This window comes from Rhododendron vialii, chromosome 3a, assembly GCF_030253575.1.
Source record: "Rhododendron vialii isolate Sample 1 chromosome 3a, ASM3025357v1".
In the NCBI taxonomy this organism is placed as follows: domain Eukaryota; kingdom Viridiplantae; phylum Streptophyta; class Magnoliopsida; order Ericales; family Ericaceae; genus Rhododendron; species Rhododendron vialii.
The window spans coordinates 11,046,065-11,067,332 of NC_080559.1; the positions used below are offsets into that span (position 1 = coordinate 11,046,065).

Here is a 21,268-nt window from a genome sequence, read left to right on the forward strand (position 1 = left end):
ATAACCACTCCCCACCCCACCCCACCACACCATCACCACCACCACTCCTACAATCATTCCACCGCCACCTCCACCTCCACCATTACGACTTCACAACCATCACCATCAATAATCCACCTCCACCACCACCACCACTACCATGCCGCCACTGCCACCACCACCACAACGCCACTCCACCGCCACCACTCACCACCACCACCCACTCCACCACTACACCACCACCACCACAACTGCCAACGCTACCATTGAACAACAATCACTCCACTGCCACCATCACTCCACCATTACTCCACCGCCACCCCACCATTACACCACCACTCCAACACTACCACTACCACCACTCTACCACCATGCTCACTCCATCCCCACCCTCACCACTCCACCACCACCACTCCAACACTACCACTGCCACCACTCCGCCACCATGCTCACTCCATCCCCACCCTCACCACTCCACCACCACCACCCTCGCTCCATCACCACCAACCCACCACCACACCACCACCACAATCACCACTCCACCATTACCATAAATACATTGTGACTATTAGTAAATTAAGAGAGAATCGGAACTAAAATTAATTTATTATTTTTTAATTCAGTGCTCAATATATTTATCAAACAGCTTTTCAGCTTTAAAATTTCAGCATGTAGCTTTCAGTACTTAATTTTTCAGCTTTCAGTTTCAGTTTTATCAAATAGCCATGGAAGCTCCCTGTAAGCCCATTTGTGCGCCAAGCCAATGAATCGGCGCCACCTATATTCTTTATTCCTTAATTGATTCTGTGAATTAATTGACCTTTGAAAATTGATACGACCCACCCATGGCTACTTATGTACCCTGTTTGGCTGTTTCATATTGAAGTAGGTATGTGGTGGTGGGTTAAATTAGGCTGGGCCCAACAATTGTTCCTTTTTTCCCTTTCTTGTTCTGTCAATAATAACCGTGTGGAGAAACTTCATTCTCTTTGAGGAAGCTCGCAAGACTTTGGGATAGAGGTTCTATGTTCGGCATTGAAGTTAGAGGAGGAAGAAACGTTATTTTATAAAAAATTGTTGAAATACAAAAGGAAGAATTTAAGGAAATGATCCATACTCTAGATGACTTAGAGGAAGAGTTTGTTTCAGAGGAAGAAGTTGATTTCGAGGATGGTGCCTCTCTTTCTCTGGGATTCTAATTTCTAGGTTTTTGGCGGGTTTGGATTGTATTATTGGTTTCAGCTTTGTCCTTTTGGTTTGCTCTCTTGAGTTTCGGTTTTTCTGGTTGTTTGGATTGTTTCAACGGATGTTTCAGTTTTGTTTTTTATTGTGCTGTTTTGGTTGGCCCATTGACTTTCTTTGGGTTTGGTTCTCGGTGTTTGCCATGTCATGTCATTTTAGAGTTTTAAACGCAAATGTTGGCAATATTGAATTTGCATGTGTTTAGGCATTACAGTTCCGAGTCAACATAGAAATGCCAATTTCAGGCCAACAAATATAAAGTGATGATGAAAACTACTCCCCAATCTACTACTTTGATACGATGTGTTAGGGCTAAGGTATTGATTCTTCAAGTGTGGTCCTTGAAAGCTTGGAGCTACCAACGAATCTCATGATCATATATAGGGCTGATAAATTTTGAATAATCTGTTTTTGGAATTTTTTTCAGCTTACAACCAAATCAAACCAAACTAATTGTTTCCACTAAACTATAAAAGTTGTAGTACTCGACTTTTTTGTAGTACGTCGAGAGATATAAGCCGTTAAAAATGCACGCATCATAGTGGACAATTAAATAGGGACGGAGGAAGTATCTTCTATCGATTAAAAAAAAGTACGAAGGAGCTAATTAAGACCATTTAATTTAATTTGTTGACTGATTCCCAATGAACAGAATTTTAAGATTATAGGCCCACGAATTCGGGTTAAATTGGTTTTTGGAATGAGTATGGGCTTTGTGTCTTGTAAGGCCTCAGTAGGCTTCTTGCTTTCAATTTCTAATGCTTACATGATACTAAACGATATTTTTTTCCAAAAATATAAGAAATAAATCATTTTTTAAAAAAAACATTTTCCCCCTCCTAATCCCTCCACATATCCATAATCCAACCACAAACTGACCAGGCCATGGTGGAAAAAAGTGAACAAAAATGGGTCCTCTCCATAACACTTGTGTTGTGTAAAGGATTTTTGTAGCATTTAAAGGGGAAAAAACACAATGAAGAACATAAATATAATTTACAGTACATTTGTTCCCTTCAAAAAATTTCTCTTCAAATCCGTATTACAATACTATCCTAAAAGCTACTCCCATTTTCTCTCTTAGGTTGTGTTCCGCTAAAGGTTCTTAAAAAATAAATATTTATTTATAATTTTCAAGCTTAAAAATAATTGACTTACTAAAATAATTTTTTGTGCAATATGGATCTTGTTTGATAAATTCCGATGAGATCTTTTGAACGGTGCAAAAAATATCAAAAAATTATTTTCATAAAGACATTATTTTTAAGTTTAAAAATTACAAACACGTACTTATTTTTTAAGAGCCCGTTATTATTATTGAGGGCTCGTTAGGTATCCATTGCTTGCTTACTTGCAATCAAATCAAGTATGAGTCGGCAATACCCAAAATAAGCAAATAAACATGTTTTATCAAACGGATCTTAACTTGATTTTCGTTGCTAAGCAAAAAGATGGGAAGGGGCGACTGGTGTAGCTTCCCCTCATGGGTGTGATCAACGGGGTACCCACCCATTATGGAATGTTAGCCTGTCTTGATGATTAGAGTCATCACTACACAACATTCTCAGAATCTTACAAATAAACCGTTGTTCAAAAGAGGACAGACAGTTACCATAGCCTGACTAAGATGCGAGTGGAACCAAAGGCCCTCTAATCAATGGGGGTGGGTTTGTTCAAGATCCCACCCATTGTTTTCTACCGAAAGTGTCCTATTCAATCCGGTGCCACATTAAAAGTTTGTTAGCAACATTTAGGTTTAGACCAAAACAAGATTATCGTTTAATTAATCAAGTAGAGACTTGGAATAGACATTCAGACATTATGTACTCTTGACCAAAACTTAATTTATTTCAGAACTAACCATACTTGACCCACTACCAAGTCTAGTCTACACCTTGGCCAAAAATAATAAGGAGAGTATATAAGGAACTGACCTTATTGAGAGACGGTCAGAACAAAGACCAAACTAGCAAAAAAAAAAAAAACAATTGGTCTTGATCCCAAAAACAGCTTAACGTGTCCCAGCACTCGGCTGTTATTCGCAACTCCTTGTATTTTTTTGATAGCTCTGGTGTTCAGTTGACAGACAATTCGATTAATTTTGGAGGACGAATCTCTATCGGATGGCTCATTTAACAAGTGAAGCTTTGACCACCATGGGGTTTGTCTAAGTCCTTGGAACATTTTTTCGTTGTTTCGTTTGCATAAACTGGGAGAAATTTTCCACCAAGTGGAGGATCTATTAATTTTCCACCGTATCACTATTTTTTGCAATAGTGTATATATGCTGGTATGTATTTACATAGAAGGAGAAGAATGCCATATTAACTAGAATTATTGATTAATGTTAATCCGACAATGTTACGTCCCAAACTAGGAATATGCTGATTTTTTTTGTTTTTGGTAATTCAACTCGTACTCGAACCCAAAACCGAAAAACCAAAACCGAAGATACAACCTTGTGCGTCCAACAAAAGCAACAAGAAAGAAATTAACAAGCAAACAAACAGCCCTTAGGCTAAGCAAACCCGCAAACAAACTAACTAACAGCGAATTGAAGTTACTCTCACAAGTCACCACACAACCAAACCAGACTCCTGATACCAGAGGTCCAGAAGAACGAAATAATCCAAATAGCATCTCCAATGGGCTCTTAGGAAATGTGTGCTAAAATATGTACTAGCTTAATTATGAAATATATTAATGGTGGGAGTCGTGGGGACCTATTTATGTGTATTAGGCATGTGTTAGTTCAGAAATTCAATAGGTAGTGTTAGTTAAAGTGTATTCTAGATCTAGAGTAATTAAGTTAGATGCATTAATATATACAAATGTACATGCATATTTATTACATAATGATGGTCTTTTCTCTCTCATCTCTCCCCCTTTCTCTTTTTCTCTCTCCTCTCCCTCACTTTTCAAGTGTATTAAGAGGTTCTCTAAACTTGGCACAAAGATTGTCTCCAAAATGACTAGAAAAGACAACACGATGCAATTTTCTTTTCCCAATAGTTTCAGACCCAACACTGCATTACTAACTTAAAATTGCATTCACTGTATCATTAAACTGCGTTAGAACAACATTCCAAAGACCTGAGTCGTGGGGCGTTGGCCCCAAGTTCAAAAGAGCGTTGATAGCACGCCTTAAACTCGTGACTTCTGTCAATAGTGGAAACGTCTATTGATGGCAAATTCTTGTTCCTCGCACAATATATATATATATATAGACACACACACGCACATCATATCTTTCACTAGGACAAATAAATTGATCTCCGTCACACAAACACGCGCACATATTCATTGCTCACAATTCACCTTCTCCCTGATATCTTGAATCAGCAAAGTCATGTTGAGGTGAGAAGAACCTCCTTCCTCTACTGCCCGCCTTGCCATATCCCCAAGCTTCCTAGCTCTTTCTCTTCTCACTTCTCCTTCCTCTCCTCCATCCAACAAGTCATCTATGCCCTCCTTGACAACATCTTTTTTCACCAATACCCCTACCTTATTCTCCTCCCCCCACATCATAGGAACCCCCCCACCAACACTCACTCCGATCCTCAAAACTTGCACGACCAACTTCTCATTGCAAAACTGCTCTGCAAACATCGGCCATGTCATCATCGGCACACCAGCACACACCCCTTCCAGAGTCGAGTTCCACCCACAGTGCGTGAAAAATATGCCAATTGCCGGGTGCGACAATATTAGAACTTGTGGAGCCCAACCGCGGATCAGAAGTCCTCGGTCTTTAGTCCTCTCCCCAAACCCTTCTTCTGATATCCATTTCTCCAACTCATCGGATGTTTCCTTCACGACCCAAATGAACGGTCTGTTCGATTCTTCTAGTCCCAAACCAATCTCTATCATCTGTGAAGCTGTTAACCTTGAGAGGCTTCCAAGGCAAACATAAACTACGGAGCCTGGATCCTGCAAGTCGAGCCAGTCCAAGCAATGAGTGCCCTCAATTGAAGGCTTTTTACCTCTCTCAGCCTTGTCTGAAACCTCTTTGTTGCACAATGAAACAGGACCAATGCACCAAACTTTACCGCCTTTCGCCTTTTTGAATTCCTTGACATACTCCTTCTCCAACTCCTCAAAAGTATTAACCACCACCCCATATGCTGCTTTCTCAGCCTCCTTAATTTGGTCGGAAACTCTTTTAAACGGGGATGATGAAGGTGTATTGAAACCTGGCAACTGGGCTTTGGTTAGCTCAATCGGGTCCGGCAAACCAGGCACCACAAAGGGCTCTGACTCTGACTTCAAATTATCAAGAACATTGTACAGCTTCAAATTGTGAGAACACAGCAGAGAGAAGCAACAAGTCCCGTGGAAAACAATTCTTGGAATGTGAAATTTACTAGCCAGTTCACTTGTCCAAGGAAAACCCATGTCAGAGATTATGCAGCTAGGCTTTGGTTCCATCTCCCCAAGCTCCTCCTCCAATGGTTGTTGCAACATGGAAGTAGCCACAAAGAATTTTGAGGCCCAGTCCACTGAAGGGAGCAGATCAAGATTCTCACATCCCTCCGGCAATCCGGCTTCTTCGCATGGAAATCTGAGTTCCAGAAACCGGATAGAGAGTCCGGATTCTATGGCCCGAGCAACGATAGCCCTGAACCGATTGGCGTTGTGGGGGGTGGTGACTATGGTGACTGTTACGCCGCGTTGTGCTAACAGTTTGGCTATGTCTATCACTGGGATCATGTGACCTTGGGCCATTAGAGGGAACAGAATGAAGTGAAGCTGTTGAGTTTGGGCAGCCATGGCAATGAACAAGAGAGAGGAAACGGAGAGATATTAAATGGGTGGCTTCTTTTAGTTTCCTTTGTTATCCTTGTCTGGTTTGTGAAGTCTGTTTAAGTATTGGAAACCTCACCACGCGTTCACGGATTCACCTTACCCCACGGTAAACTTTCTACTACCTGATTCTTCTAGGTGAATGAAGCATATTGTAGGGTAGGCGGATCAAAAAATAAATAAAAAATGTTGGGTAGCTACAATACACACCACACCACTTTTCGGAGATAGGATACACATCCACCATTGAGAGGCGTAACATTGTCACTAAGAGGCATAATATTGGCATAACATTTTAGTCAATAGGCGTAACACCTATAAAGAGTGTGTACCATTTGCACTTCTAACAACTGTGAGACGTAACATTTAGTACCATTGAGAGTCGTAATATTTTTCGAATATAGGCGAAATATTTTTTGAAAATAGGGGTGTGTATTCAAAGCTTTTCTCCATATTGTATGGTATAACAATTTTTTTTTTTATGAACATAGATAATTTTCATTCAAAACCCGATGGCAATACAAGAGATTTAATCATATAATATAGGAACGAACTGAAACTTGTAATCACGTAGACGCCGAGACATGCATATATATTACCGGCGAGGAACCTAGCTAGGTGCAAAGCACATCTGAACCAGAGGTTAGAGAAGTGACCTGATCCAGATTTAGAGCCCCAAAAAGACAACTTTATCGAATTTTCTGGTTGCGATTGTTGTTTTCTTGACTTATGTATTTGGTTTGTGGCAGAACAGTCCCTCGCGGTTATGAGAATGATTTGGAATTTGGCTTGTCTATGATCCAGTTTTAGACTGCAAAGGTGCAGTTCAAGCGATCGAAGCCGTCAGATAAAGTTTTTAAGGGTCCAGATTTGTTTTCAATTTATAACCGATAATAAATTCAACAAATTTGAACCATTAATTTTTAAGATGAACAATTCAAATAGAATTGCACGTCCTTCTCTGCAGTCAACTTGTCACCCATTGCGTGCACGAATTCAAATAGAGATTCTTTGAAACTTGTCACCCACTGCGAGGAGGAGGTGGAATAGCCAGTCATATTCAGAAGTAGTCCCCACTTAGAAATTTGGCAGTCAAAGAGGGTGGAAGTTTGAATGCCTTTTGAATAATCCTATCTTTTTTTTTTTTTATCAATGGTAACGGTATCCGGATCAGCTTACGCGCACTTCGACTAATCTTCTCTCCAGTTTGGTCCAAGGCAGGCCATTCACGCCAGGACTAGGGGATTCATAAAAAATTTCTTTCTTGCATCCTGACCCCAAAAATCAAACACTCATTAATGGATTGAATGGAGAACAAACCCACCAATCAACCGAAATAACCAATGGAGCTAGAATCCAATCTTTGTCGTATGGTTTTTGTCTAAAAGATTATTCAAGCGATCCTCGAGATTTTCAACATTACGTGTTGGAGATTCTCATTCATAACCATGTTAATTCCAGTTTTAAGATAAAATGAACGTTGGCCAATCGTCACATTTATTGGTCGAAAATGATGAATGCACCGACTACATGGGAATCGACGGTGTACAAATGGCACGCAGGAACAACTCCGGGTCCCATACGGATAATTTGGGCCGTTCAATAATTTTGAAATAATTATTCGAGCGGCCCTACGAAAAATCAGCTAAATCCGATATGCTTAGATGTTTGATCCAATTTTCCAATTTTTTAGCTCAGATTATCCGTGCGGAATCCGGAGTAAGCCCCGCGTGCTATCTGTGCACCGTCAGTCCCCATAGCATCATTGTTTATTGGCAGCGTTGTTCTTAAAAATTTCGATTTCGAGACTTTTAAGAGAGAGCAAATCTTTGAGGCCCAGACTTGACCACCATGGAATTTTCTAAGTCCTTGTTTTGTTCGCGGAAATTGCATTATTAGTAGGCAACTAGCAGTGGCGTGACCAAGAAATTTCATGTTAGTAGAGGCATGCGTGGTGCTGCCCACACAGGCATGTGAGGTGCTGACTTTTCAAAAATGCCATTGTCTCTCCCCCTTTCTCTCTCCTCTCCCTCACTCTTCAAGTGTGCTAAGAGGTTCTCTAAACTTGGCACAGTCCACTCCAAAATTAACACATTCTAGCACACTATACAATACATTTATCGGAGCACTTAAATCGCATATTTGTTTGTTAGTTCTTACCACACACCACTAATACACTAGATACCACATCCATTGCAGATGCTTTGATTCTGCTAGGTTGCCCCAGAGACATCCTTCAATCTTCAATCTGTGCTTTTCAGTTTCATCACTAGCTGGGGCTGTAATTTTTGCTAATCACTGCTCTACGGTGCAACATACTTTTGAATATGATATTTCTCTGGTCCATTTTTAGTACTGGGGTGGGGGCAGGCATGTAGCTTTTTGCTTAGGAAATGATAGTGCTGCAATTCTTCAACAACAATTTGGCACTCAATATATGTTGGGAATGCCTTGTATTCTGATGTAGAACACGTGGAGGCCCAATTTCATGATCAATTGGACCGGTCGAAGCCTCAGAAGTCCAAACGTGGTTAATTGTAAATTACCCGATTTAGCAACTTTCGGACAAGCTTGGATTGGGCCCAAACTTAGTGGGCTGACTCATTTTCGCGCTGCGATCAATACTCACGACCCTAAGTCGTGATTGGTGGTTTTTTTCGGCCTAATTCCTTCGTTTAGGCTTCCAATTAGACGTTTTTGCTATTTTAGAAAATATTTGTTTCGTTAATAACTTTCAGCGTATAATTCCGTAGAAGTTGATTCTTTTTGGGAAAGTCGTGATTTTCTTTCCTTTTTCCAATTTTATTATTTTTCCCAAATTTTGAGAATTTCTATTTTTGAGTTAGGGTTACGCCTTTTTCTTATAAAAGGGGTTGTAACCTAATGTTTATGCAGCTTTTATCAATAATATTCAGACTTTGTCTTTTTCTCTTGAGGATTCAAGAACTGCTCGTGGCTACGAGTTCCTATTATTCGTTTGATTAGTACGCAACTAATCTCTTTGTTATTTCCGCTACGTCATATTCTTAGTCCCACATTGGTTAATTATATTGTTCCCGTTTTTGTAGCCTATTATAAATAGGGCTTTTGGGGAACTTCTAAATTACGTTTTGAGTTTTCATATTGTGGTCTTTCTAGAGTTACGGATTATAGCCGACTCTTTATATCTCTTCTTCATGTTGGTTAGTGAATCATCTCTCTCCTCGCCCGTGGACGTACCCATCTTGGGGAACCACGTATATCTTGTGTCTTTGTGATTTCTTGTTTAGTTTTTCAATTTCTCGTTCTTAGCTTGCATTCATAGCGTTCGTTACAACAAACTGGTATCAGAGCCTTAGGTTACAAAAACTAGGGTTTTGTTTCCGATTGTGGCTATGGCGGCTAAATTCGAGATTGCGAAGTTTGATGGGCAGAGCAGCAGTTTTAGTCTTTGGAGAGTAAAGATGAAGGCTCCGTTAACCCAACAAGGATTGCATAAGGATTTGTTAGGCAAGACTAGTTCTGGAATCAAAGAGAAAGATTGGGATGATACGGATGCCAAAGCTCTGAGTTCTATTCAGTTGAGTCTGGCAGATGACATTCTTCGCGAGGTGGAAGAAGAAACTTCAGTAGCAGGAATCTGGCTGAAGTTGGAAGGCATATATATGACGAAGTCGCTCACCAACAGGTTATTTATCAAACAACGTCTTTATACGTTTCGTATGCAAGAAGGTATACCTGTTAAGGATCATTTAGACGAGTTCAATCGTATTATTATGGATCTGAAAAATATTGATAGTAAAATTAAGGATGAGGACCAAGCCCTAATTTTGCTATGTTCTTTACCACTTTCGTATGAGCACTTTGTTACAACCCTATTGTATGGCAAAGACACGATATCCATGGAGGATGTTAAGGCCAGCCTATATTCGAAAGAATTGAGGAAAAAAGTGTCAGGCGAGGGTGATGCACATGCGGAGGGTTTGTTTGTTAGGGGAAGAACAACAGGAAAGGAGAAGTTGAGTAATAGGGGAAGATCCAGGTCATCAAGTAAGAAGAAGGGAAAGTGCAATTATTGCAAGAAACCCAGGCACTGGAAAAGTGACTGTTTAAAACTCAAGAAGAAGGAAAAAGAAGACCAGAAATGGGGTAAAGTAATTGCTGGAATTGCTGAAAGTTCAGATGAGTCAGATAACGTGTTATCAGTTACAGAAGGCGATTCTTGCTCTAATACCGAGTGGGTTCTAGATTCTGGATGTTCATACCACATGTGTCCGCATAAAGAGTGGTTTTCTACTTATGAGGCGGTCAATGATGGTACAGTTTTGATGGGCAACAACATGGCCTGTAAGACTATTGGTTCAGGAACGATTCAGCTTATAATGCATGACGGTATTGTTAGGACTTTATCTGAGGTTCGACATGTTTCGGATTTGAAGAAAAATTTTATATCCCTGAGTGCTCTTGATTCTCATGGTTGCAAATTCCTCGGTGAAGGTGGAGTTTTGAAATTTTCAAGGGGTGCATTAGTACTGATGAAGGGTCAGAAGCGTGGTAACCTGTATACACTCCAAGGTAGTACACTTATAGGTGCTGCAGCAACGGTTGCTTCATCCAAGGTTTCAGATTCAGACTTGACTCGTTTGTGACATATGCGCCTTGGGCATATGAGTGAGAGGGGGATGACAGTTTTGAGCAAACAGGGTTTGCTATATGGCCAGAAAATTGAGAAGCTGGATTTCTGTGAGCATTGTGTTTACGGCAAGCAGTGCAAGGTAAAATTCAGTACAGCTGTTCATCGCACCAAAGGCACGGTGGATTATTTTCACTCGGATCTTTGGGGTCCCGCAGAGGTAACTTCTAAAGGTGGTTTTCGATATTTTATGAGTATTATCGATGATTTCTCTCGTAAAGTTTGGGTATATATGTTGAAACATAAGAGTGACGCCTTTAATATATTCAAACAGTTTAAAATTTTGATTGAGAATCAAACTGGAAAGAAAATAAAACGTTTGAGAACTAACAATGGTATGGAGTTTTGTCTTAGCGAGTTTGATAGGTTCTGCAGTGATGAGGGCATTGTGAGGCATCACACAGTGAGAAAAACCCCTCAGCAGAATGGAGTGGCTGAACGAATGAACAGGACTATTTTAGAGAAGGCGCGTTGTATGTTGTCTAATTCCAGATTGGGCAAAGAATTTTGGGCTGAAGCCGTTTCCACAACATGCTATTTGGTGAACAGGTCTCCGTCGACTGCTATTGAGTGTAAGACTCTGTTGAGGTATGGTCAGGTCATCCGGTTGATTATTCTGTGTTGCGTGTTTTTGGGTGTCCAGCTTACGCTCATGTGAATGAAGGTAAATTGGAGCCACGGGCCAAGAAGTGTATTTTCTTGGGTTATGCAGCAGGTGTTAAAGGGTACAGGTTATGGTGGTCTGATGATTTGAAGTTTTTGATCAGTAGGGATGTGACTTTTGATGAAAATTATCTGATCAAGGGGTCTAAGCAGGTTGATGATACAGTTCAAGAACAGAGTGTTCGAAAGCAGGTGGAGTTTTTGAGTGAATCTTCCGACTCAGGGAAGAAGCACATTGAACAGTCAATTGAAGAGGAGTTCAAGAGTTCAGACATAGAGGTTGATGCGTTAGTTGAGCAACCACGCACTATTGCTAAAGATAGGCCAAGGAGGGAGATTCGGCCTCCTGAAAGGTATTCGGCTTATTCTGAGATGGTGGCCTATGCTTTATCAGTTGCTGAAACAGTTGAGTATGAGGAGCCTTCAAGCTATACGGAAGCTGTTTTAAGCGCTGAGTCTGCACAGTGGTTTGTTGCTATGAATGAGGAGATTGAGTATCTTCAGAAGAATCAGACATGGGAGTTAGTAGAACCGCTGAAAGGAAAGAGGATTGTTGGGTGCAAGTAGGTCTTCAAGCGCAAGCCAGGTATTCCAGAGGTAGAAGATGCTCGGTTTAAAACATGGTTAGTGGCAAAAGGATACAGCCAGAAGGAAGGTGTTGACTACAATGAGGTATTTTCATCAGTTGTAAAACATAGTTCCATTCGCATTTTACTTGCTATTGTTGCATGTTATGATCTTGAGTTAGAGCAACTTGATGTCAAAACTGCGTTTTTGCATGGCAAGCTTGAGGAACAGATTTATATGCATCAGCTTGAGGGATTTATTGTTTCTGGTGAGAAGGATCACGTTTATTTACTTCGTAAGTCTTTGTATGGCCTCAAACAATCCCCTAGGTAGTGGTATAAATGGTTTGATACTTTTATGATAAGCCATTCATATTCAAGAAGTGAGTATGACAGTTATGTGTATTTTCGAAAACTTCCAAATGGTTCATTTGTTTATCTACTGTTGTCTGTTGATGATATGCTTATTGCTGCCAAGAGTGTATCAGAAATCAATCGGTTGAAACAACAGTTAGTTGGTGAATTTGAGATGAAAGATTTGGGTGCGGCAAAACGTATTTTGGGTATGAAGATTTGCAGAGATCAAGTAGCTGGCAAACTATTTTGGAATCAGAAGTCTTATGTTCTTAAAATGCTTGAGCGCTTTGCCATGCAGAACTCGAAGCCAGTTAGTACCCATTTGGCAGCACACTTTCGACTTTCAGCTGAGTTGTCACCACAGTCGGAGGATGAGGAGAAGTATATATCTTAGGTTCCACATTTGTGTGCAGTTGGGAGCCTTATGTACGCCATGGTATGTACTCGTCCTGATATTTCACATGCAGTTAGTGTCGTTAGTCGTTATATGGGCCGTCCAGGAAAGGCACATTGGGAGGCTGTGAAATGGATACTACGGTATTTGTGCGGAACTACAAATGTTGGTCTATTATTTAGGGTTGCCAATTCTGGTGATCATGCTGTTGGTTATGTTGATTCAAATTTTGCCGGTGACCACGATAAGAGGAGGTCTCTGACAAGTTATGTTTTTACTCTTTCCGGAAGTGCCATTAGTTGGAAAGCTATTTTACAGGCTATAATCGCGCTGTCTACAACAGAAGCGGAGTATATGGCCATTACTGAAGCTGTGAAGGAGGCATTGTGGATGAGAGGTTTGCTTTGTGAGCTTGGTCTTGCATAGGGTGTGAGTTCAGTATTTTGTGATTCGCAGAGTGCTATACATTTGACTAAAAATCTGATGTATCATGAGAGGATCAAGCATATCGATGTCAGGTATTACTTCGTTCGGGATATCATCTCACAGAAATAAGTTGAGGTGAAGAAAGTGGGTACGGCAGATAACCCAGCAGATATGTTGACTAAACTGGTTCCGGTTGCTAAGTTCAAGTATTGCTTGGGCTTGCTTGGTATTTGCAGTTGATCTCCCCTCGGGGGCATTTGGTGAGTGAGAGGTTAGAAGGGGAGAGCTATATTTGGTGATTTGGTTCAGTGAAATTCAAGTCAAGGTAGAGAATTGTTGGGAATGCCTTGTATTCTTAGTCCCACATTGGTTAATTATATTGTTCCCGTTTTTGTAGCCTATTATAAATAGGGCTTTTGGGGAACTTCTAAATTATCTTTTGGGCTTTCATATTGTGGCCTTTCTAGAGTTACGGATTATAGCCGGCTCTTTGTATCTCTTCTTCACGTTGGTTAGTGAATCCTCTCTCTCCTCGCCTATAGACGTACCCATCTTGGGGAACCACGTATATCTTGTGTCTTTGTGATTTCATGTTTAGTTTTTCAATTTCTTGTTCTTAGCTTGCATTCATAGCGTTCGTTACAACAATATACCCATTGGCACCACTGAAAAATCAGTAGGAAGCAGGGGCATAGTTTTGCGAACATATGCATTCTAACGTACTCTATTGACTACAAAACAAATTTGGAAATAACTGTAACTGTTCAACCGTAACTGTTCAACCACAAGAAGAATGAAAATGGATCAAAGGACCACCATTGGGTTTGGAACTTGGAAAACAATGGGGTAAAATTGCTTACATTTAGCCAGATTGCAGATTTTGCAAAGGCTGGAGACTCTTGCACTGAGCTATAGTTTTGCTAGTAGGTAGGAGTATGTTTTTGGAGCATAAAAACTGCAGTCTAGGTAATCTATTATTACTGGAGATGTCTAAAAGACACTCCCAAGGATTGTCTCCAAAATGACTCAAAAAGAGAACACGTTTCAGACTCAACTCTGCATTTACGAACTTCAAATTGCATTCACTGTATCATTAAACTGTGTGTTAGAACAACCAAAGGTGTGCAAAGACCTGAGTCCAAAGACCTGAGTCGTGGGGCGGTGGCCCCAGGTTCAAAGGAGCGTTGATAGCACGCCTTGAACCCACGATTTTTGCCAATCATAGAAATCTCTATTGATGGCAATTTTTTGTTCCTCGCACAAAAGGAAAAAATATCATATCTTTCACAAGTACAAACAAATTGGTCTCCTTCACACAAACACACACATATTCATTGCTCACAATTCACCTTCTCCATGATATCTTGAATCAGCAAAGTCATGTTGAGGTGAGAGGAACCTCCTTCCTCTATTGCCCTCCTTGCCATATCCCCAAGCTTCCTAGCTCTTTCCCTTCTCACTTCTCCTTCCTCTCCTCCATCCATCAAGTCATCTATACCCTCCTTGACAACATCTCTTTTCACCAAGACCCCTACCTTATTCTCCTCCCCCCACATCATGGGAACCTTCACACCAACACACTCCGATCCTCAAAACTTGCACAACCAACTTCTCATTGCAAAACTGCTCTGCAAACATCGGCCATGTCATCATTGGCACACCAACACATATCCCTTCCAGAGTCGAGTTCCACCCGCAGTGCGTGATAAATACGCCAATTGCCGGGTGTGACAATATTAGAACTTGTGGAGCCCAACCGTGGATCAGAAGTCCTCGGTCTTTAGTCCTCTCCCCAAACCCTTCTTCTGATATCCATTTCTCCAACTCGTCAGATGTTTCCTTAATGAACCAAATGAACGGTCGGTTCGATTCTTCTAGTCCCAAACCAATCTCTATCATCTGTGAAGCTGTTAACCTTGAGAGGCTTCCGAGGCAAACATAAACTACGGAGCCTGGATCCTGCAAGTAAAGCCAATCCAAGCAATGAGTGCCCTCAATTGAAGGCTTTTTACCTCTCTCAGCCTTGTCTGAAACCTCTTTGTTACACAATGAAACAGGACCAATGCACCAAACTTTACCGTCTTTCGCCTTTTTGAATTCCTTGACATACTCCGTCTCCAACTCCTCAAAAGTATTAAACACCACTCCATATGCTGCTTTCTCAGCCTCCATAATTTGGTCAGCAATGCTTTTAAATGGGGACGGTGACCTTGAATTGAAACTTGGCAATTGAGCTTTGGTTAGCTCAATCAGGTCAGGCAAACCAGGCACCACAAAGGGCTCTGACTCTGACTTCAAATTATCAAGAACATTGTACATCTTCAAATTGTGAGAGCACAGCATAGAGAAGCAACAAGTCCCATGGAAAACAATTCTTGGAATGTGAAATTTACTTGCCAGTTCACTTGTCCAAGGAAAACCCATGTCAGAGATTATGCAGCTAGGCTTTGGTTCCATCTCCCCAAGCTCCTCCTCCAATGGTTGTTGCAACATGGAAGCAGCCACAAAGAATTTTGAGGCCCAGTCCACTGAAGGGAGCAAATCAAGATTCTCACATCCTTCTGGCAATCCAGCTTCTTCACATGGGAATCTGAGTTCCAGAAACCGGATAAAGAGTCCGGATTCGATGGCCCGAGCAACGATAGCCCTGAACCGATTGGCGTTGTGGGGTGTTGCCACTATTGTGACTGTTACGCCGCGTTGTGCTAACAGTCTGGCTATGTCTATCATTGGGATCATGTGGCCTTGGGCCATTAGAGGGAACAGAATAAAGTGAAGCTGTTGAGTTTGGGCAGCCATGGCAATGGACAAGAGAGGAAAACGGAGAGATGTTAAATGGGTGGCTTCTTTTAGTTTTCTTTGATCTCTATATGTAAGTTTGAAACCTATTACTCTCTCCGACCCTGATTGCAATTTTGTTCACCCAGAGAGAGTGAACCTTATCCTCCATCTTTTTGATAAGCATGACATGATATCATTATGTGGTAGGATTTACACCATTTCGACCAATAGAAAGCAGGATAAAAGAGGGTGAACAAAATTAAATTCCTCCGAGTTTGTGCCACTTTTCAATTAATTATATCTTGCAATTTGCTGACTTAGTTAACTAATTTTAGTTTGGGCTTCCTAGTGGTTTTGTCAACACTTTGCTAACTTTAATAGAAGTTAACTGTGTGGTTAACTGTAGTGCAACAGTTAATGAGCTTTTTTCTAAAATGGAGGGCTGGAGAAGGTACCAAGGGGCCTTATACAGCCGTTGCAACATAATTTCTCCCCGTTGTATTTGAAACAGCAGGAAAACAGAGCCTAGTTTTTCCTATAAAAACAGCCCGGTTGATTTCAATCTCACTTCTCCAACTCTAGAAAGAATGAATCCAAGACCCCCTTTATTTTACCTAAGAAGAACATTTCCACTCCTTGCTCAAATTTTGACTCAAACTACATCCAAAATCCTACTCCACTCCTTACCCAATTCTATAGCAAATTATTCAAATTTGGTTAGACTCAAACCCTTACTCATTTTTTTGTTTGCAAATTTCACACCTTTAAATTTACAATATTGCCATTAATGAAGTTTTTATTCAATTTGTGCATATCTGTACTTGGGTTTGAGTTTACCCATTGGAATACACAATACCAAATGAAACTTTTACTCATATTTTTACTCAAATTTTTGAGTGAAAATTTGAGTAAGTGGTGGACCACGTAATTATTTTACAAGTTTTGAGAAAAGCTGTTTACTCTTTGCACAGAATTCAATAATTTTTTCTACTCCTATTTATTTTTTTCCACTTATTCATCCATTACATCAAACATTCCCCCCCCCCCCCCAACCAAACAATTATATCCGGGTAAGTTGGTAGAGAAAGAGATTCAACTTCAATTCCAATAAATAAATTAAAAAAATAGGAAAAATTTCGTAGCTACCGAATAACAAAGTTTAAAAAGTACGCAAACAATCACACAGTTCAGCTTCATTAATTCCTCCAAAAACAAAAGGGAAATTCATGTCTGAACAAGAAACACAAATAAAGAACATCAATCCGTAATTTGGTTGATAACGACTTGTGCCCGAGATGCAATTTGGAGAGACGATCTAAAACACTTGTTTTTCGATTGCCCTGTGAGTGCTAATGTTTGGACTAAATTTCCTAGCGTCCTGGGACCTCAAACAGGAAACATGGAGGATTGGAGGGACTGGCTTTTCACCAACATCAAACGGTCCTACAAAAACACGTACGGGGGGTTATCCTCTCCGTTTGTTTTACCATGTAAAATATTTTTTCAGAAAATAAATTTTAAAACTTTTAATTTTCGGTGTTTAGTTGACACTTGAAAAATATTTGCAGAAATTGAAAAATAGTGTAGAGAGAGAGGAGCTTAAACGGTGGAGAGTGTTGGGAAAAATCGGAGCCGCGCGCTCATACTCACAACGAACAAATCACTCAGGATCTTGGGAAAACAAACAAGAGAAAAAAAGAAGAGAAAGAGGAACAGAAAAATAGAACACACAGATATACGAGGTTTGACAACTTGCCTACGTCTCCGGTAGCCACATCAGTCCACTAAGAACAAAGAAAACTAAAGATTACAAGTCTTCTTTTTCCTCTCTGAGAAAAGTTTTCTCTTGCACTCTCTATCTCTAGAATTCTCTCCGTATAGCATAAAGAAATAAATGAATGCAGCAACTGATATTTATAGGTAATCCTAAGTGATAGCTTGACACCTCCAATCGACTTAGGTCAGCGAGACCACTCTTGGCCGCGAGCCCCTCCTAGGGCACGAGACCCCGCCACGGGACACCACCCGCCGTGGGACCCCTCCTACAGCGAGACACCTCCGCAGGACCCCTTCTGCCGCGTGATCACCTGCCGTGGAACCCCTTCCGCGGAACCATTTGCGCTGGTCATAAATCTCTGTTGCTGAACTCCGTTGTTGAAAGTTGTGTGCATCCCCAACAGAGAGATTTGAGAATATTAGAATTGAACGTGGGTCAGAACTAAGGATCGAGAAAACTAAACAGTGAAAATTGCAATAGAAAGCAACGGGTTCATTTGGAAAAAATCATCCCGCCGAAAGACATCATCCCGCTGCTTGAGGCGGATATGAGAGAAGTAGCATTTCAGAGAATTTAGTCCTGTTGTTTGTTTTCCAGTGTACCAAACAAAAAATGACACAGAGATCGTAATAATCAGACGTACCTCAGAAACTCTACTGGAAAACACCAAGGCCGGTGAATTGTGACCCTAGCAGTCGTCTGAGAATTATTAATACCACATGTATTGTTGTACATCCAGCTTACACGCACCTCGACTAATTTCCTTCCCGTCTTTTCAGTCCGGTCAAAGACAGGTCATGCATGTCGGGATCATTTCCCTATTTTTATACTTTTTCGAATCGTCTCGTCGAGACGAACGATTAACCCTAAAAACTACGAACAAAAAACTAAACAAAAATTTATGAAAAGTAAAAAAATACTGAAATAAGTTTCAAACTTGTAAGTTCACAAGTATTCAGAACCATCTTATTTGTGTGAGCTCCGCATCTATTGTGTAAAATCCACATGAATCAGACAATTTCGGATTTATCTGTGTTTAATTAGAGATGCGTGCCTAGCTCTTACATTGTTGTTTTACACAAAATAAGACTTGAACAGATGCCTAAAGAAAAAGTGTGGATAACAATCAATTTAGCTTATACGAGTATTAGAATTTTCAGAATTCAAAGACATACACAAGTGCAAATTATAGCACTTTGACGGTTCGGACATACACAAGTGCAAATCAATCCTTTTCTTTTTCTTTTTTTTAAACCCGTTCCGTACTTTTCAATTCTAGCCGTCGGTTGCATGTTTGGACGGTTCGGATGTGCTGCATGAATACCACGTTAGCGACACCCTATTTGCACCAAAAAAAATTCTCGTACAAGACAGAGAAGTTAACGTGGGTAATTGCAGGAAATCGAGCGCACCTTTTGGGAGAGAACCCAAGTGAGCATGTGAGATTCACTGCATGTGACAATAATATAATATAATTAATAGCGATATTAGAGCAATGCTATGAACACAACTTTAAAATATAATTCGAGACACAATTGCGTTAAGAGTCGTTCGATGCACGTGGACCCACATACATCGTACGCCTCTGAAGTACAATTATATCCGAAGTTGTGTTCCTAAACTTTTTTTTACCCAATATAACCATATTACTAATTGTTCTGTGCAATTCTACGGATTATTGGATTGGATAATGTGATTCCAAAAGGGAAATGGAGTGCAAGCCCAAATATCAGACCATAGCAAGCAAAGGGCCTCTGAGAGCATGGTCAATGGTTTTTTAAAAATGACTTCAGCCATTGCAATTTTTTGTCTAAAAATAGTGATACTCCTATGTTGTTGGTGCTAGGGCTGGGAATTTCAGACACGACCAGTTAACACGATACGAACATGACACGAAATTAGAGGATTTTGGGTTGAACCATTTTTGACACTAGCTAACGCGAATATGACACGGTCCGCCAATACAACAATTAAATAGGTCAAACACGGATTGGACTCGCCTGACTCTACAAGGACACAGATAACTGTTTAATTTTCCGTGTCGACACGTTAACCCAAGACAACAAGACTCGAACACATATGACACGATTAGTTTTGATTTTTTTTGAATTTTCTAATTAGTAACAGATTAAAATTTTCAAAATCACGCTGAACGTGTATAAAAAGAAATACCAATATAATTATGGAAAGACACTAGTCTGTCTCTATATCTCTAGAACCCATTCCCTTTCCCCTTGGTCCCTCACCGGTTGGGCTTCTGGGGGGCGGGTGTCCTCCTCCCCTAGGCACTCCTCTAGCTTTCTTCTCCTTTTTCTTCTTTTTCTGCGCTCTCCTCCTTTCCACTTCTCTGCCTTTCGCACATCTTCCCGTCGTCGATCTCTCATGTTCCATTGTTGCCCGTCAGTTTCTTTCCTGGCTAGATCCGATCTTGTGCTTAACAGCTTGGTGGTTTTCGGCTGCAGGTGGTGATCGTCGTTTGGCGTTTGGGATCTCCGGCCAGTTCCTTTTCATGGGGTGAACTGGTTTATGCTTAACGGAGAGGGGATTCACGCGGCTACTGGCTTCCTCCTCTTTGGCCATGCTGTTTTCATTTCTGTGATCGTCTTTGGTGCTCTGGTTGTCCGGTGGAGGGCGCGAGCGTGCATCGCTGATCTTTCGGCTTTGGTGACTGCTGATGGAGGTGGGATGTGGTTGTGTGCTCCTGGTCATTTTATTGAAGGGTTTGCGGTATTTGGCCGGAGTTGTGCTATTTTTTCATTACTTTAAGGGGCTGGGGAGGTGGCGGTGATGGTCTGGCGTGGAGGCCGCAGATTGCAGGATTAGGATTATTTAGGCTGATATAGGCTTTTGCTGTTAGGATTGGGTGTTTAGGCCTAGCCCTCTTGTTTGGAATGGTTTCCTTGTGGGTCTATGATGGTGCTTACCAACTTTTGGGTGTTTTTTTTTTCTTTTTTATTTTTAAAAAAATGTGAGATGAAGTGTAGTGATAGGTGAGATACTACCGTTTGTGCATGATGCTCCCTAATGTATCACAATAGGATTACTATTTTGTATATTTTATTAATAATAGGAAAACCTTTCTTTGCTGATAAAAAAAATTATGAAAAGACAAGACAAGTATATTATTAGAACCCATTAGAGATTTTTTTTAATCAAAACCAATTGAATATATATCTAATTTCTAATCATTTATTCACTTGAGTTTTCATGCTAAAGAATGCAAAATTAATTAAACATATTTAGGCTTATTGGAATTGTTTTTTTTTTCATTATTAAGGCATAGTCTTTTACTAGTTTAAAATTTGTATTGACTTAATTTATAGTTGTTGATGCTTTTGTATTATTTTCGCTAAAAATTGTACAAAACTATTTAATTATGAGTGATATGTCTAAGTGTGACTTAAGACATTTTTTAATGTCATGATTGGCTGGTTTTACGATTTCTATGATCATGATGGTATTCAAAATGTCTTCAATTTTTGTTATCAATTTAAATAAGTAGTTCACTCAAAGCATTGAAAATTATACAATTTAATGTAAATGTTAAAAAAATAAAAGAAGTGTCAACCTGAATACGACACGAATCCGAAAAGAAAGAAAACTCGAAA

At 40.3% G+C, this 21,268-nt stretch overlaps 2 protein-coding genes and 1 pseudogene across 2 annotated transcripts; all 3 read right to left on the minus strand.

The window, feature by feature from the left end:
* Nucleotides 1-4,248: 4,248 nt before the first annotated feature.
* LOC131319073 (UDP-glycosyltransferase 73C6-like) lies at nt 4,249-6,200 on the minus strand. Its single transcript, XM_058349182.1, has one exon. The coding sequence runs from the start codon at nt 5,989-5,991 to the stop codon at nt 4,522-4,524; it is 1,470 nt and encodes a 489-aa protein (XP_058205165.1). The 5' UTR covers nt 5,992-6,200; the 3' UTR covers nt 4,249-4,521.
* A 7,816-nt stretch (nt 6,201-14,016) lies between these two features.
* LOC131319075 (UDP-glycosyltransferase 73C6-like) lies at nt 14,017-15,982 on the minus strand (annotated as a pseudogene).
* A 1,658-nt stretch (nt 15,983-17,640) lies between these two features.
* LOC131319133 (uncharacterized) lies at nt 17,641-20,721 on the minus strand. Its single transcript, XM_058349272.1, has 2 exons — nt 19,907-20,721; nt 17,641-18,024 (listed from the first exon to the last, which is right to left on the minus strand). Exons 1-2 carry the CDS (start codon nt 20,049-20,051, stop codon nt 17,840-17,842), a joined length of 330 nt encoding a protein of 109 aa, XP_058205255.1. The 5' UTR covers nt 20,052-20,721; the 3' UTR covers nt 17,641-17,839.
* Between the last annotated feature and the right edge of the window lie 547 nt (nt 20,722-21,268).

What these genes read in the sequence shown, in the direction of transcription:
- LOC131319073 (XM_058349182.1), bottom strand. Translation starts at nt 5,991, where the DNA reads ATGGCTGCCCAAACTCAACAGCTTCACTTCATTCTGTTCCCTCTAATG.
- LOC131319133 (XM_058349272.1), bottom strand. Translation starts at nt 20,051, where the DNA reads ATGGAACATGAGAGATCGACGACGGGAAGATGTGCGAAAGGCAGAGAA. An exon ending in GCCCCCCAGAAGCCCAACCG is followed by an intron (nt 18,025 to 19,906) that starts GTGAGGGACCAA and finishes AACGGAGTTCAG; the next exon opens with CAACAGAGATTTATGACCAG.